The 16417-nt window shown below is 44.1% G+C and overlaps 1 protein-coding gene across 4 annotated transcripts in view; it reads left to right on the top strand.

Moving 5' to 3' along the window:
- Positions 1-16417, top strand: part of ABCC4 (ATP binding cassette subfamily C member 4) — a 270180-nt gene that overhangs the window by 167189 nt on the left and 86574 nt on the right. For all 4 annotated transcript variants that reach the window (XM_047871810.1, XM_047871800.1, XM_047871820.1 and 1 more), the window contains one exon: positions 11097-11176. In XM_047871810.1, coding sequence (XP_047727766.1) covers positions 11097-11176 — 80 coding nt within the window. The remainder of the gene's footprint in view (positions 1-11096; positions 11177-16417) is intronic.

The raw sequence follows: 16417 nt of genomic DNA, 5'->3' as shown, positions 1-16417 counted from the left end.
CGTGGCTTTGAAGAGGCCCTGATGAAAGAGAGCATTTAGATCTTTCTGACCACAGGGAATTTTCACTGCAGCTTCCCCAACATCTGGATTTTCCCACTCCTGGCACCCAGGCGCTCTCCTATCTCCGCACACCTTAGGTCATGCTCTTCCTATCAACTAGGCAAATATTTGTCTTCCTTTTGCCTGTCCCACCTCTTAGTCCTCACACATGTCATTCCCCCTACCTGGACGAACTCCATTCTCCATCAACCCCTTCTCTGCCCTCCTTCCATGTTGTCGGGCGGTGACTCCACCATGAAAACTTGTCAGGCTGACCCTGTAACTCACATCATCTGGTGACACCCTGTGCTGCTGCCTTCTGCATGCTCCCTGCTCTCTGGGTGTGTGCTCACGGCGTTCTTGGTCACTGCAGACACCACACTCATGTCTGTGTGTCCTGTTAACCTGCTTCCAAGTTAGATTTTAAAATGCCCCGAGAGACACCAAACAGGTTTTAAACCTAAGTGGCAAGCAGTGAGTAGGGGTTAAAGATATTTTCCTTGGTTGGCTACCAGCGGGTAGGGTACAGAGCAAGAATGTGGTGACCTGGAGGCAGACTTGAAGGTGTGTATAGAAAACAGATGGTAATACTGCCCTTGGTCTCGAAGACAGTGGGATTTTATAAGTCATCTTGTTTGGACAGTCCACCTGCTGTCTTCCAGGGAAAAGAGATGAGAACAATCCCATTAGGCAAAGAAAGAACACACCCATCCTTTTGAAACTCATTCCCCCCCGTCTGTCAAGTGATGTAATGGAACCTTGAAATTTTTAATTTCAACTAATTTTAACTATTTTTAATGTCTTAATTATATGACAAGGCAGGTGACCACTGGACTTTGGCAATGCAGCGTGGTTATTCTAGAAAGGCACATTTTTATACTTAAAAAAAAATAGGTTTGTTTTTGAGAGAGAGAGCATGCATGAATCGGGGAACTGAAGCAGGCTCTGTGCTGACAGCGGGGCAACAGAAGCAGGGCTAAAACTCAAGAACCGTGAGGTTATGACCTAAGTAGAAAGGCATGTTTTTATATCACTAGAGGAGAACTTGAGATCCCTAGTTGATTTACTGCAGTCCTGATTCTGTCTCAACTCCCAGGAGATTTAAAAATCCCAGAACATTAGGTGACAGGCAACCACCAGGCAGACTGGTATATCCCTTAGGTTTATATACCTTTGGCTTTTCCCTAGTCTTTTTTTTTTTTTTAATATTTATTTATTTTGAGAGAGAGACAGAGAGCTGAGGAGGGGCAGAGAGAGGGAGAGAGAGAATCCCAAGCAGGTTCCATGCTGTCAGCACAGAGCCCAGTACTGGACTTGATCTCACAAACCATGAGATCTTGACCTGAGCTGAAACCAAGAGTCAGATGTTTGACTGAGTCACCCAGTGCCCCTTTCCCTGACTCTTTCAACTGCTGCCACTAGAGCGAGCAGGAGACACGCCTTGGACCTGCTCCCAGGACCTCAGTTCATCTTTTCCTGGCATGTAAGCAAGTACTCAGGGAGGGCAGAGGAAAGCCAGCAACTAGAGGTGCATTTATCCGGTATTTGCTGTGACGAGGACGAAGGGCCCTCTGAGGGGCTATCCATAGGGAACAGTAGGCTTCTCCCTCGGTGTGGGGTTAAAGTCACCCTCTCAGGCACCTCTTGGGTGCCTCATTCAGTGCCTTAAGAAGATGCTGTGAGTTAAGGATGCACCTTTTGAAGGCTGCCATTCACATTAAATGCCGCCTCTTGTGTGATTTTACCTTTGAGCTCTTAGGGGAAATTCCTGGCTTTATAGAAATTCCATAAGCTGAGGCCACGGACAGGCCAGCACTTTTTCCTTGGGGCCTTCCCGTACCTGTGCCTTGTGTCCCCTCTGCTGTGTGCATGTTCCTTCCGCCCTTCCTACCTGCTCTCCTCCACCTGCTTCCTCGGCCTCACGTGACGTTCGTCTGCTCCACAGCCATCCCTCTTTCTTCTCTGTCAGCTGCCCCCCACCCACCTCTGTGGACTGCGTCCCCTTCCCCTCTTCCACCTCTGAGACACTGGGTTCCTTCACTTTCTAGTGCTTTCCTGGTGTCAGCGTTGGCTCCTGTAAATTGCTGTACCCAAAACTCGTTCTGCAAGTGGAAATTTCAGACACCCTTTGAAGGAGCACAGACAAATTGGTTCAACAGCGGCACAAGGAAAGTGACAAGTATGACAAAGCAGACACTTCGTGTTGCAACATAAATTTCCCCAGATGGGAAAACACTGCCAAAAAAGACTGTGTGAAATATCGAGCACTTGAAATAAAGAGACGGAAATTTGAAAACAAACCGTTTGTTACTTATAGCAGAAGGACTTGTTTTATGTATCCATTCAGAATATGTTCAAGCACTTTGTATGTGCTAGGCATCAGTCAGGCCCCGGGGAAACAGCAGTGAATAAAACAGAACCCCCTGTCATAAGGATGCCTGTGTTCTAATTTAATTTGTGTGAATAGAAAAAGAGACAAATGGTTTTTAGCTCTTGAAGGTAAAGAAGGGAATTTAGGGGCGCCTGGGGGGGGGAGCTCTGTCAGTTAAGTGTCTGGCTCTTGATTTCAGCTCAGGTCGTGATCTCTCAGTTTGTGGGATCAGGCCCCAGGTTGGGTTCTGCGCTGACAGCATGGAGCTTGCTTGGGATTCTCTCCTTTTCTGCCCTCTCTCTGCCCCTCCTCTGATCACAGGCGCACACACACTCCCTTTCTCTCTCAAAATAAAAAATGAACATCTAAAAAAGGAATTTAAAAGGGCAGTAATTACGCTTGTAAAGGTGACAAGGTTATCATGCAGGTTCTTGAGACAGAAGGAACTTTCCAGATTCTTCCTTGTTATTCAGAGAGTGATCCGTGGGCCAGCAGCACCAGCATCACCCGGGAGCTATTAGAAACACAGGATGTCAGGCAGCACCCGTAGCTCTTGAGAATCTACATTTTGACCGGGTCTGTGGGAGATGCGTGTACAGATTAAAGTTTGGGGAGCATTGTTCTGATGAGTGTTGGGCTGTTTCTGATCTGATGCCACTCAGAGACTCATCCGCTCTCAACGTCCTGGTGAGTTTGCTGACGTGTTCATAGCTCAAAGAAGACAAGAGCATCAGTATGATCCCTCATGACCAAAGCACACCTCTGATTGTGTCCCTTGATTGACATGCAGGAAGAGGCCACTGAGTGGGTTCCAGGTCTCACCATCTGTCTTTAGTGTGAGCTGCTTTCCTGACCTTTATTTTATACATTTGTTTATGTTTTTGTGTAAGAGTCCGTCTTTAAAAAAGAAAAAAGGTTGGAAAGTCACTGGGTTTATGGCATTTTATTAGCAAATCCCGTTTGGGCACCCGCCGGGCACTTGACATTTTGTTATATAGGTCGTGTGTGAAATGTGGTTTCTGTTTACAGAGGGTGTATAGCCTAGCTGTGAATGTAGGACTAATATACTTGAAAAACAGTTAGACCGCTGAATGGATTTATGAGATATTCCGAGAATATCCCCAGACTCTAGAGGGAATCTGGAAGCAAGCTGGAATAGTCTCTCATCAAATAAAGTGTCAGAAAAACTGTGCCTTAGACCGTGAAAATTGCTTATGTCTTTGCTGAGGGCGTATTGAGTGCTATTTCAGGCCCTGCTCGGTTGCGGGGTCGCCGCAGTCCTCGTCGCTAAAAGTAAGAGTGGAGGTCAGAGGCAGGCTCTGTACAGCAGCAAAATGTATCGGCTGAAAGCTCTGTAATCTAGAACCATGGTGTGCGGGGGGTGCAGGAGTGTGTCTCAGGTAACCTCAAGCAGCCCCAGAAGACAGCGCCGTGTTTAGAAACCGTCAAACGACCGACGTTCAGAATGTTTATTCTGGGTTGTCAAGAAAAGAGTATTTTATGCTCTGTATCTTTTGTTTGCAAAGACAGAAAATCTGTAGTTCACGTGAAAGAGGTCCTGCTAAAATGATTACAATAAATAAAGCGTTTGTTACCTAAAAGGGTAAGTAGGAATTTGAACATTAAACTTTACAAAATCTATCATTTCCCTAATTTTAGTAAGCAAATCTCTCATTGGACCTATGGTGACAGTTCTAGTCAGGGCGCTTGGGATGACAGGGACGGGGTCCACCCAAGTTCAAAAGTGTGATTGCAAGGAAGCAGGCATCCCACGGAGCCGAAGCAGGGCCCACTTTCCCAGGAGCTGGGCCCTTTGTCTTGGGGCTCCTGCATGTACCCAGGCCCCTCGGCTTGGGTGAGGAGTCTGTCCCACTTTCCTGCTTCTCTCTCTGGCCTCGAGGTTCTCAGCTAGTCAGTGGCTCAGTCACCCCATGCCCCTTGGGTCTGTTAACTGTGGCCAGGCCGGTGGCGGGTTCCTGAGAGGGTGGCCCAGGTCTCCTGAGCCTGTCCGATAAAGATGGAGGAGGTCGAGTGACCGGCACATGTCTAGGAGCTGCGTTTGTCAGCAAGGGTTTCATGGAGGAGAAAGGGCTGAGAAATTTGGATGGATGGGACTGAGCAAGGAGGGAGGGCCTTCTTGGCGGGTGAGTGGGAGAGAGGGAAGGCCGCCATGAGAGCAAGAATGCAGCTGGGTGTGAGGGATGGGAGGCCAGGAGGGTTCCTCTCTTCTGTCCCTTCTTGCATCACTGTTCCTCAAAGCTTTGACAGATTGGATTTGCCAGATAAGAAAATTGAGGATCTCCATCGGACTATTTTAAATGCAAAGTTAGGTCCTGCTAGTAATTTAGGTGAGGTAGAGATAAGTCAAAATGACTTAAAAGTTTTCACGCTGGTGTTTGGGCAGAAGTCTAAGGCAAATTTGGAAAAGTTGGACGTGGGGATTTGTGGGTCAACCTCAAAGGCTTCTGTTCAGTTTAGATGTGTCAAATTTAAGATGTTTTGTAGGACACCCAAGTGCCCCAAGGAAGCCCTGGAAGATCAGGAGTGGAGATAAGATTTGATATGCACAAGCAAACAGGAAGTCATTAGAAGGAAAGTGAGTAGAGTTTAGGAAGAGAACCAGGAAAAGAGAAAGGTGGTCCATGGCTGTGTCCTTAGAAAAAAGTAGACTTTGTCATGTCTCCTTTTTCTGATGTGTGGAAATCCCAGGATGGCTTGGCAGGAACACCTGCCCCTTATGAAATATCACTGTGTCACCCTGAGCAAGGCTGGACCGCGGGTCCTCCTCTCTGTCACAAGGAGCTTCATCTGTAGGGATTTGAACGTCTCTGTTAGCTTCAAAACCCTTTCTTCAAAGGCCGCCCCTGTCTGTGTGTCCAGATGATGGAAGGGAGCCTGTTTAGGGGCAGCTTGGGGAAGGGTGGGGTGTCTGGAGCTGAGTGAGGTTGGCTTCTGCCTCCTCTGCCACCTCCTTCTTCCAGGCACCTCTGTGCAATCTCAGACTCTTGACAAGACGTGGTTTGGAAATTACTAGCCCTGGTGACCTTTCGTGCCTCCTAAAAGCTGTAAAATCCCCTGTTGATAACGCGGACAACACCCTGCCACATCACAATTGAGAGGGCACCTTCACAAGCGCAGTCTTGTTTATCCTGTGGTGCGGTGGAGGCAAGTATTCTCATCTCCTGTTCACAGATGAGGGGTCGTGTGTAAGCGGGCACCGCAGGACTTGCTTAAAGACCGGTGGCTACCGGGTGTCAGAGGACAAGCAAGCACTTTGCGTGTTTCCCGAGGACGGTTTCTTGATTCCTGCTGCGCTTCAGGCCATTCCTGCAGCAGCCGCCATGTTGACGACCTGTTCTGACACCAGAGGTGATGGAAACACTGAGTTCCCAAACTTCCTTAGTTCCCACTCCTGTTCTTGTGCTTGTCTCGGCTGCACTGGTTTGTGCAGAATGATGCAGAAAGTCCATGCTCGTCCTGCTCCCTCATGCCGCACACAAGTTTTCAGCCCGGGGACCGTCTCTGGGCTCCACCGAACGCTCGTCTCCACCCCATCGCGATGCGTTGTACCTGCCAGGTACGGGTCCGTTCTCTCTGCCCTTTTGGAGAGACCGTGGCCTCTCTTGGCCACAGGCTGCTTGCAGGCGCTAGCTCCCCCTTCTCACCGGCCAGCGGTTCTGCTTGTCCTCCCCACCCTGCCCTCTGCGCTCCACCACACTCATAAGCCGGCCCAGACCCAGCGCTCCTCGTTTCTGACTCCGCAGGGCTATTCAACCAGTGGCCGCTTTTTATCCAAATAATTAGGTTCTAGAGTTTTCCATGAAGCTACACATGAGCACTGGAAAGAAGTTCCAAATACCCAAGAGCTCCTCATGAAACACATCTACTTTCACCCTTTAGGTCAGGTGTGGCATGGCCTGATGGGGCCGTCTGTGCCAATGTTCATGACCACTTCGGTGCCAAAGAATACAGATCAGAAGAAAGGAACTACTGAGGCACCTGGGTGGCTCAGTTGGTTAACCATCCTGACTCCTGGTTTTGGCTCAGGTCACGATCTCGCAGTTTGTGGGTTTGAGCCCCACATCGAGCTCTTTGCTGTTAGTTCAGAGCCTGCTTCAGATCTTCTGTCTCCCTCTCTCTCAGCCTCTCCTTCACACAATCTCTCTGTCTCTCTCAAAAATAAACAAACATTAAAAAAAAAAAAAAGAGGGAACTACTGACATACTGTGTAGCATGGATGGACCCAGAAATGTTGGGCTCAGTAAAAGAATTCAGACACAAGAGACAACATACTGTATGATTCCATTTGTATGAAATGTCCCAAAAAGGCAAATTTATAGAGAAAGAAAGAAGATTAGCTGTTGCTTGAGGCTAGGAGTGGGAACAGGAAGTCATTGTAAATGGCATGAGGGATCTTACTAGGGGAACAGAAATGTTTTCAAGCTAATCTTTGGCGATGGTTGTATTTCTCAGTAACATTACTTAAATTCATTGAATTGTATTCCTGAAACGGGTGAATATTATATGATGTAAAATATACACCTCAATAAATCTCAATATTTTATGATACCTAAACATGCCTTCTTTTTTTGTTTAAAAAAATAAAAAGAAGTGCCTGTGTGGTTCAGTCATTTAAGCATCCGACTTCAGCTCGGGTCATGATCTCACAGTTCGCTCGGAGCCTGGAGCCTGCTTCAGATTCTGTGTCTCCCTCCCTCTTGCCCTGCCCTCCTTCCGCTCATGCTGTCTGTCTCTCAAAAATAAATATTAAAAAGAATGAAAAAGAACACATGAAAAGAATAGGGCCCACATTAGACCTGGGAGCTTCAAAGTTTCACATTATAGTTTGGTTATAAGGAGGCTGAGGTATCCTGGGTATGACAGAGATGTCAGAACTCCACTGACTAATAGGTGGTTGACTCCACTTCAGACTGTAGAGTCCATTCTTAAAATAAGATCGCTAAAAATTTGTATTTGGACAAGTTTGATGACCTCTTTCCTGAGCTCCTGTCTTATGGACAGAACAGTTAGGAGGACCCTGGTTGGTTCTCTGGTGGTGTGGACTTCAAGGGAGGTCTCTGCCCACCCTGCCCTTTGTTCCCAGCCTTTCTCTCCACTCCCCAACTTACTTCCTTACACAAGTCATACATAGTTACTGTAGAAAAAGAGCACTGATAAAAAAAATTTAAATTGCACATAATACATTAAACACTTGTTTCAGACTTACTGTTCAGATTCCTACGTCTCACTGGCTGAATAACCCACATTGAACATATTTGATGCATTTTTTATTCACTCCCTGGAAATGGAATTTCTAGGTCATAAGGGATCCATTCTTTAAAGAAAAAATTTTTTTTAATGTTTATTTTATTTTTGAGAGAGAGAGAGAGAGTACAAGCAGGGGAGGGGCAGAGACAGAGGGAGACACAGATTCTGAAGTAGGCTCCATCCAGGCTCTGAGCTGTCAGCACAGAGCCTCACGTTGGGCTTGAACCCACAAACCGCGAGATCATGACCTGAGCCAAAGTCAAATGTCTCACCGACAGAGCCACCCAGGCAAGGGATGCACTCTTAAAGTTGTTCATACATACTGCCCGGTTGTTCCCCCGAATTTACCTGTGCAATGTGGATTTTCATTATATGTGAGTCTAAAATGCGATCTGGCCACCAGAATGGACTGTGCTTGTTGGCCTCAAGATAGGTTATTTATCCTGTGCAGAGTAGGGAAAATGGTGTTATGAGTCTGCCCCAAGGTAATCAAATGATGCCTGAGCTATTGATTTTAATCACGGGCACAAGGCATTCACTGAGACCGGCCATCTGAGTCTGGGCAGGACACGATGGCCAAGATGGGACACTGTGCTGTATAAGGGCTGATTGAGGCACCGGGGACTCACTCTGGAAAGGATATGAGTAACTTTCTTCGAGCATTTGAAGGGCTGTCATGTCAAGAGAAATTAGATTCATTCCATGTGGTTCTAAGAGCAGAATAAGCAGAGGGTTGCATGTTCTAGGAAGGCAAGAGTTGGTTTAATGTAAGAAAGCCCTGCCTAACAGAACAGAATCTGAAAATGGATTGGGCTCCCCTTCCTTATCATGAATCCCCCTTCCCTCTACATCCCTGGACATGTTCCAGCAGGCCAGATGCCATTTGGATGCAGAGGCATGGCATGTGTGTGAAGGGAATTCATCATACGGATTTGATTTGGGGACCTTTGAGAAAAGTTTAGAACTATGAGGCCATGAACTTGAAATCACAGCTCTGACTGTAACAGTCTATGGCAGGGCCAGATGAAATAGTCTGCAAACACCATTCATCCCATTAATTGTTTCTTGGAGCAAGGAAGTAATTTATTGACTCTTCTAATCTCACATTTTCTGGACTCTGCCTCCTGGTGAATGAGAGTTTAGGGTTTTGACAGTCTTTGACATCTAGTTCAGTTCACTTACTGTAGTAGCTGTGTTGGGAGAGTTGGTTTTTCTCAGTTGTTTGTGTTCTCCTTGTATTTTATGCTGTGCGCCAATCTGGTTCTCTCAGACCCTAAGACTCCTGCTTCTGGTAGAAGGTAAAGAGGATGATTTTCACATATCATTCATCTCTGTTGCTTTTTCATCTTAAAAACAACAACAACTTGAGTATTGGTTTCAGTATTTAAAAAAAAAAATTTTTTTTTTTAACGTTTATTTTTGAGACAGAGACAGAGCATGAACAGGGGAGGGGCAGAGAGAGAGGGAGACAAAGAATCTGAAACAGGCTCCAGGCTCTGAGCCATCAGCACAGAGCCCGACGCGGGGCTCGAACTCACGGACCTTGAGATCGTGACCTGAGCCGAAGCCGGACGCTCAACCGACTGAGCCACCCAGGCGCCCCATTGGTTTCAGTATTTTTTAAGCTGAACCATACTTTTGCAGTGTTCTGAGTCCTGACTATGTTGAAAAGCGGTACTTTTCCTTTGAAGAAATGACCAGTGTTTTAAACTGTGTCTTTTAGCGTTTTTAGATGCATGTTTTTCTTATCTTGGTATTGATACTTTGGGAAGTTAAAAAGTAACTAGGTAGTTCACAAAATCTGTAAGAATATGTGGGAAATTGCCTGTCTAATTTTAATGTTTCTAAAGCACAACTGGTCAAACAACCACTTAACCTTTGGCCCCTCAAAGTGTAGTCTGGAGAGCAGCAGCAAGGGCGTTCCCCTGACCCCGCCAAGTGAGCTAGAAACACAGAATCTTCAGCTCCAGCCTGAAGCTACTGAATGTGCATTTTAACATTCAGTACTGACAGTACCTGGTTGTCAGACTTTCTCAGGAGACTAGCTGCAGATCCTGTGGGTAACAGCAATTCTCTTACCTTGGTGTTTGGTTTTGAGCACCTGATAATGTACCTGGCATTGCGACTAGGTTCTTTCACGTGCATGAGCCCATTTAATCCTCAGAATCACCCTCTCAAGGAGGTATTATTAGAGGCTCAGAAAAGCTGTCACCCAGCCTACCAAAAGTGTCACTATAAGAAGCTGTTTTCTGGAGTCTGTATTTCTCCTACACCTGAGTCAGGAAAATGGAGGCCTGGGAGTGTCACGGTGGCCTAGTGAAGCCTTCAGTTGTTCCAGCTCTTTGCTTGAGTGACCCTGGGCTTCCCTGCTTCCTGGCAGTGGAGGCTCGGCTGCCAGCCTCTGGCCCTTCAGCGTCCAGTTGTAGCTTAGTATGAAGGGCCCGGAGGAAGTCACTTCTGACACATCTCCCCTGCTGGCTGGCTTCCTGAAGCCTCCAGTACAAAAGAAGTTCAGGGACCTAGACAAACGCATTTCTCAGGAATTGCTTACACCAAAATAGGCTGTGTGTGTGTGTGTGTGTGTGTGTATGTGTGTGTGTGTGTGTGTGTGTAGCTTCCATTTCTTTAAAATCTTATTTAAAAGACTAGATATTTATTGAAAGTTTGTTGTCACATTCCAGTTCTCAAGCCTTTAGGATGTCCTGTTCTCATGGATTCTGAGAAGGGATATACAATGAGTAATAAGAAACCACCTTTAATCATTAAGTAATATTTCTTCTTTCCTGCCTATGTTCCTCTGGTTGTGTTGGAAATCTAAGAATGAGTCTGTGTCACACTTGGTGTACCGCAGAAAAAAGCGACTTATAATCCTAGTAGAAAACTCACAACTGGGGAATGGCAGGATTCCAACATTTGCCAAAATGTGAGATGCTGTGAACCATCCTGAGGGGGGGAAAAAGAGAGGTTATAATTACATCTGTTTAAAAAATACCACTTAGCAAAATTCTGATTACTAAAGCAAAATTAGTATAACAATTGGGGGTCAGTTTATGTATTTTGCAATTGTTTATTTACCAACTCAGCCCCCGAATGGGCATCCTAGATGGCATCTAAAAGGAGGGAATGTTCTAAAATCCACCAACCCTTCCCTGTACCGCTGTAACGTTTTTTTCACCTCCATTTTATCAAAAGTCGGCCAAATTTCAACTCCCTGCCCACTGCCGTTGGTGGTATTTTTGTTTCTCTTTGGGTATCATCCTGTTTTCTTTTTCTTCACCACTGACATCGGCTTATTTCGTATGAACGCGTGATACATTAAATACATATACGTTTTAAATGTTTTGACTTGTCTGTGAATCGTTTCTCTTAAAGGGCCGGCCTGGGGAAGTGAGTAATGTCTCGCGTCCTGTTGTTGTAGGAGGGATTTTGAACCGCTTCTCCAAAGACATCGGGCACATGGACGACTTGCTGCCCCTGACGTTTCTGGACTTCATTCAGGTAATGCTGGCAGTGACACCAAGTTCTCGCATGGGAACTGCAGTTCCTGTTCTTTGCAGTCCTTTCCTTGGGGGCCGTGGGTGGGCCCTTCGGCCTGACGAAGTCGCGTTATCTTCGTAAAGGCCGTGGCGGTAAGAGGAAGGTGTGGTCTGATTCGGAGGCCAAGTTCACATGAGTAATACCCCGGGTGTAGGAGCGGCTACAGAGTCATGTCAAGGTGGGTTCGAAGCAGCTACAAGCTTGGTAAGCGGCTCTCCGTCTGCCTTCCAGGCATCTGGCATGGATCTCACTCGACCGTGAACACATTTCATAATATAGAAACAGTCACCTCGCACGGAAAGATAGCCTAGATTAACTAAATTATGCATTGTGTTACCACAAAGGACAAATATTTACTGCACCGTTTTTGGGGGATAAAACCAGGTGTGGTTACTGACAAAGAAAAGATTAGTAATAATAAGGTGAAAATGATACTTCGTTAGCAAGGACAATAGAGAGCAGTTATTGTAGATACAAAGCCTTTAAAGGCAAGTACATTTAAGCCAATAATTTGAGTACAGGATCAGAGTCATCTCAGAAAATGTCTTTCTTGTTTTTCTAGGCAGCTTTTCTTTCACATGCTGATTGTGCTAAGTCTTAAGGTGTGTATGTATATGTGTGTGTTTTAAACCCAGCAATCCTGCAAATACCTTCTCTACAGCATTTGTTTTGTCTGTGAACTTGAGGTTCTGAAGAAGTATGTTGGGTCATCTCATGCCTCATCTGCTTGCTCAGTATTGCTGCACACATGGGATGCTTTTCCTGCTGTTTAATTCTGTCTACTTTTCAGTGATTCAGGCCAGGGGACTTTCTTCTTCATTTCCAAGGGTTTTGTTTTTTGTTTTTTGTTTTTTGTTTTTTTTAAATGAAGTGCATTTATCAACAACTGCATGCACATTTTCTAAAATCGCTGCTGCTGTTGCTAATATTTCATGACCTTGTGTTTCACTCTCCTCAGTGGTCTAATCATGAACTCATTGTCTAAGGCCAGGAAGTAGAAATGCTACCACTGAGGTCTGCAATTATCGCTTCATCCTGATGGTTCCTCCTCCCCCCAACTGTCCCCCCTTCCCCACACTTTTTTTTCAATGCCCAGATACGCTTCCAATCAAAACTTAGGGATTTTTCTGGAGCCATTGTTATAAAAGGAGCCAGAATTACTTAATTTGGAAAATTAGCTATGTCATAAAAATCAGTAATAGGCCCGAAATGACCACAGGCATTTCTGTGAGTCACAGGGGAAATGGAGCAATGAATATCTGCCTGCAAACAGTGTAGCCAACGAGGAAAGACGTGCGCTGTTACTGGCGTGAAGAAAGGAGACTCCGAGGCAGAGTACTTTTACTGCGAAGATCTCTGATTTTTCCTTCCCTCTTCTGCAAGCTTATTGTATAGATGTGCCCTGCTGGGTTTTGCTGTGTAATTTATCCCCAAGAAGCAATCTTTCACTAAAACAGAGTCACATTTTGACAGAGATTGTTTATTGCTTTGAGAAGATCTGGGGAAAGATTCTGTTTCTTTGCAAGTGCAAGTTAGGCAGAGGCCGAGTTTGTAAAAGTGGGCTGTCCCACTGCGTGCTCAGCACATAGTTGGTCCTCATAATTAGAGTCACCCACCTCTTTCTGAATGATGTATGGAGACACAGGGATCGATGCCATCTGAGTTCATTATAAAACATTCTGAGCAGCCTCAGAAAATTCTAATCTCGTTGTACTTCTCTTTAACCAGAGAGACAAGGGCCTTTTTATTATCTGCTCACTTAATCTTGGTGAGACTTATCCTGGTGGAATACCAGTAGTCCCGATTAGCTGATTTCTTGACTCTAATAGCAGAGGTAAATCTCGATGTTATTGTCTCCAAGAAAGGAGTTTTGTCTAAAGGATAACTCAGTTATCAATTATGATAAAGATCTATTGTCACTTGTTTTGTTTGCAGGTGTCTTTAATAAGGCTTCCCATAATCCCTTCAGGAAGAAATATTTTCTCCTTTTAAAAATAGTATTAGCTAAATATAAAAGCTCTGATCCCTGCCATTGTTGTTGATTCTTTGAGGGACATTTCCCAACATTCATTGTTTAAATGGTTGTCAGGAGGAATCAAGGGAAACTTCATAAACAATGCAGTAACTGGTTCATCTTACTTTGTGTGCAGAGGCCTTTCTCCAAAGGATTTGCATGCGATGAGCAGACTTTTGACTGAGGTATCACTAGGATCATTTTGAAGTATTTGGGCCCTTTGCTATATTAGCAAGCGAAGATTTTTTTTTTTTTATTAAAGCCACAAAAATGAATTTAACCTGCCCTCAAATAAAGGCCAACAAAAATCAAAATGTAAATTGATTACTTTTTTTTTTTTTAAGTTGGTTAGGACTCCGTAAGGATGAAAACAACCCAGTGGTGTTCTGAGACTCTTAATGGAATCATGTAAAGTTAAAATAAACACTATTAGGGTAAGCACATAGAATGAAAACTAATTTTCCAAATCAAATACATTATATTCAATTCATTTTCCCCAATCAACCAAATGTTTAAAACCTGTTAGTTATAACAGCAATCTTCTGGAAATTAATTAGAAGCCTATTAGCTCTGCTAGCTGAGCCGAATGAAGAGGGTTGCTTGTTACATTTCTAAATAGGCTCCTGAATTAAAGCAAAGCAAGGTCAAAATGACAATCAGTTTGACTCACCTCGTGGCGTTGCTTAAGTAGTTTATCTGGTTTTTGTTTGGCCTTTCTCAGGTGGGTGAGAGTTTTTTAAAGGAAATTTTACCTATGTTGACTCAGTCCTCTGAGAAATTTAAAAGTTTTAAGTATTAGGGAAAACATACAGGTTATCACGAATATTACCTGTGTGAACAAGCGGCACCTTCCCAATTGCATGGGAATCTAAAAGGGAAACAACTTTCAGACCTCTTTAGAAACTCTTCTAAAGAGTGTCGTTAGCCTCTTTCGGAACTGAGATACTAGAAGGTTGCCTTGTTGCCTTTGTTTCTGATGTCAGTAGCAGAATCAGCTCCTGGCATCAGGAAGCCCGCCCCGTTTTCATGTCTCACATCTGGTTCTTTGGGTAAAAATGTTCTGACTCTGGCAGCCCCGGGGAAGCTCACCGAAGCTCACAGATCCTGAGTCTTTCCGAATGTAACAGGTGAGTTTAATTGAAACGGTTGAGTTTTAAAAGGACTGGGAATTTCCTTGTCAAGAAGTTCCCCTTGGTATTATCTTGCAGGAGATGTGGGCCTTCCCAGTCTGCATATCCTCTACATCAGGTATTCCCGAGCCAGAAAGAACTTGGCAGGATTTACATAGTAACGAATAGAACGCAAACTGAAATCTAAAACTGAGATACCTTCCTGAATAGGGAGTTAAGCTTTCCACTTATCAGAATATTCAGATTAAGACTGTCTTGTGCAGTGTGTGTGTGTGTTTCTCCCTTACTAAAGATACATATATGATCATGCATTTTTTGGAGAGTTAAAATCAAATCGATATAGACATAATGTGATTACAGTTATCCATGTGAGCTTTTTAATCCCTATTACGCATGTTTGATTGCTTTTTCTGTAAGACAATGATAGTTTTGTTGGTTTTGTAAGCAAGAGTTCAGAAATGTGAACCATTGGGTTAGAACTTCATTGTTTTTCCAGTGGAGTCTGATGCTGAGAAACTGGGGAGAGACGGGAGAACAGAACCTTCCATTTGAGCTGTGGTGGCTGGAGTCAGTAATACTCTGTAGAAGCAGGTCAGAAATCAGGGGCAGATTTTATTACCCCTGAGATAAGACAATTCTGTTTAAAACCTGAGTACATTTGCTGACCAGGTAGAGCTTATTTTCCTAACTTTGTACCTTGGACTTCAACAAAAGATTTATATTTGTGTAAATATTTGTAGGGTTTTGTTTGTTTTTTTATTTTTTGTTTTATTTTGTTTGGATAGTTAGCTGTTCCTAACCCAGCTCGTGGGAGACTGTGACACCTTGGGTTTTGAAATTGTATGTCATTTCCTCTTGTCCTGTGTTAGAGTGGGGCTCCTGTGCGGGATTTGGGAGCCCGAACTGACCTGGGCACGGAACGGTAGTGAATGAAGAAAGTTCGATTGTCAACCTTCTATTTTGGAAGGCTGGGCCAGAAGTGAGAGAAATTTCTGAGTACATTGTAGGAAATAAATGATTCCTACAATCCAAAATAACAGCAGTCTGCAGGTTACCTCAGGGTTGCCCTGGGCTTATCAGATAAGTTAGCCAATGGCTGGCAGGGCACATCTGGCTTACCAGTGTTGTTCAGACACGTTTTGTTTATTCGCTTTCATGAAAATTGTAACAGCTTTGAGTATTAACGATATTTTTAAAACCAAGTAATCTATCAAGCCAGATATAGTTCTTCACATGTTAAAACTAAATGTCTTTACAAAAATAGGGATCAAAATACAAATAGCGTCAAGATCTTCATCTAGACCTCAAACATGACAAATCAATGATGAATAAGACTTTGGCCTTCAAAACGTGATGTATTTGGGTAAACAAAAGCATAGAGGTAGTGATTAAAATGTCCATTTTTGAGTGTTTGGCTGACTTCCTAATGCCATAGCACAAATACCAGCAGCATAAATCTAGTCTTTAATTTTCTTTCTTCTTTCTTTCCTTTTTTTTATTAGAGAATGCAAACTGGAGGCAGGGCAGAGGGATGGAATGAGAGAGAGAGAGAGAGAGAGGGAGAGAATCTTAGGCAGGCTCCACACTCAGCACAGAGCCTGATGTAGGGCTCAGTCCCATGACCTTGGGATCATGACTTGAGCTGAAATCAAGAGTTGGATGCTCAACTGACTGAGCCACCCAGGTGCCCCTAGTCTTTAATTTTCTTAAAACAATGATTAATTAATAAAGGTACCAAGAAAATATGTAATATTTTTAATATTCTAATAACATTTAAGTTTTAATTAATGACAAATTAATTTTTAATGATTTTGAATACACAGGTGTAATATTTGTGCACATTTGTTTTGTGAACATATGTGCAACTAGATACATAATGGAGAATCTTGACTGTCCCAAAAGGGAAACATTGTTTCTTACTATGTGTCTGTGGTGTGCAGATTTGTAATTCTACCATATTTTCTCTTTCCTGTAACATGGCTTCTTTTTTGTTCTCTCCACCCCATCTTTTATTGAGCTCCTACCATGTGCTGACAGAGATGGAATCTGTGTCTGCCT

Source organism: Prionailurus viverrinus, chromosome A1 (assembly GCF_022837055.1).
Source record: "Prionailurus viverrinus isolate Anna chromosome A1, UM_Priviv_1.0, whole genome shotgun sequence".
Taxonomy (NCBI): Eukaryota; Metazoa; Chordata; class Mammalia; order Carnivora; family Felidae; genus Prionailurus; species Prionailurus viverrinus.
The sequence above is the reverse complement of the archived record's forward strand: the minus strand, read 5'-3'. Positions and strand labels throughout refer to the sequence as shown.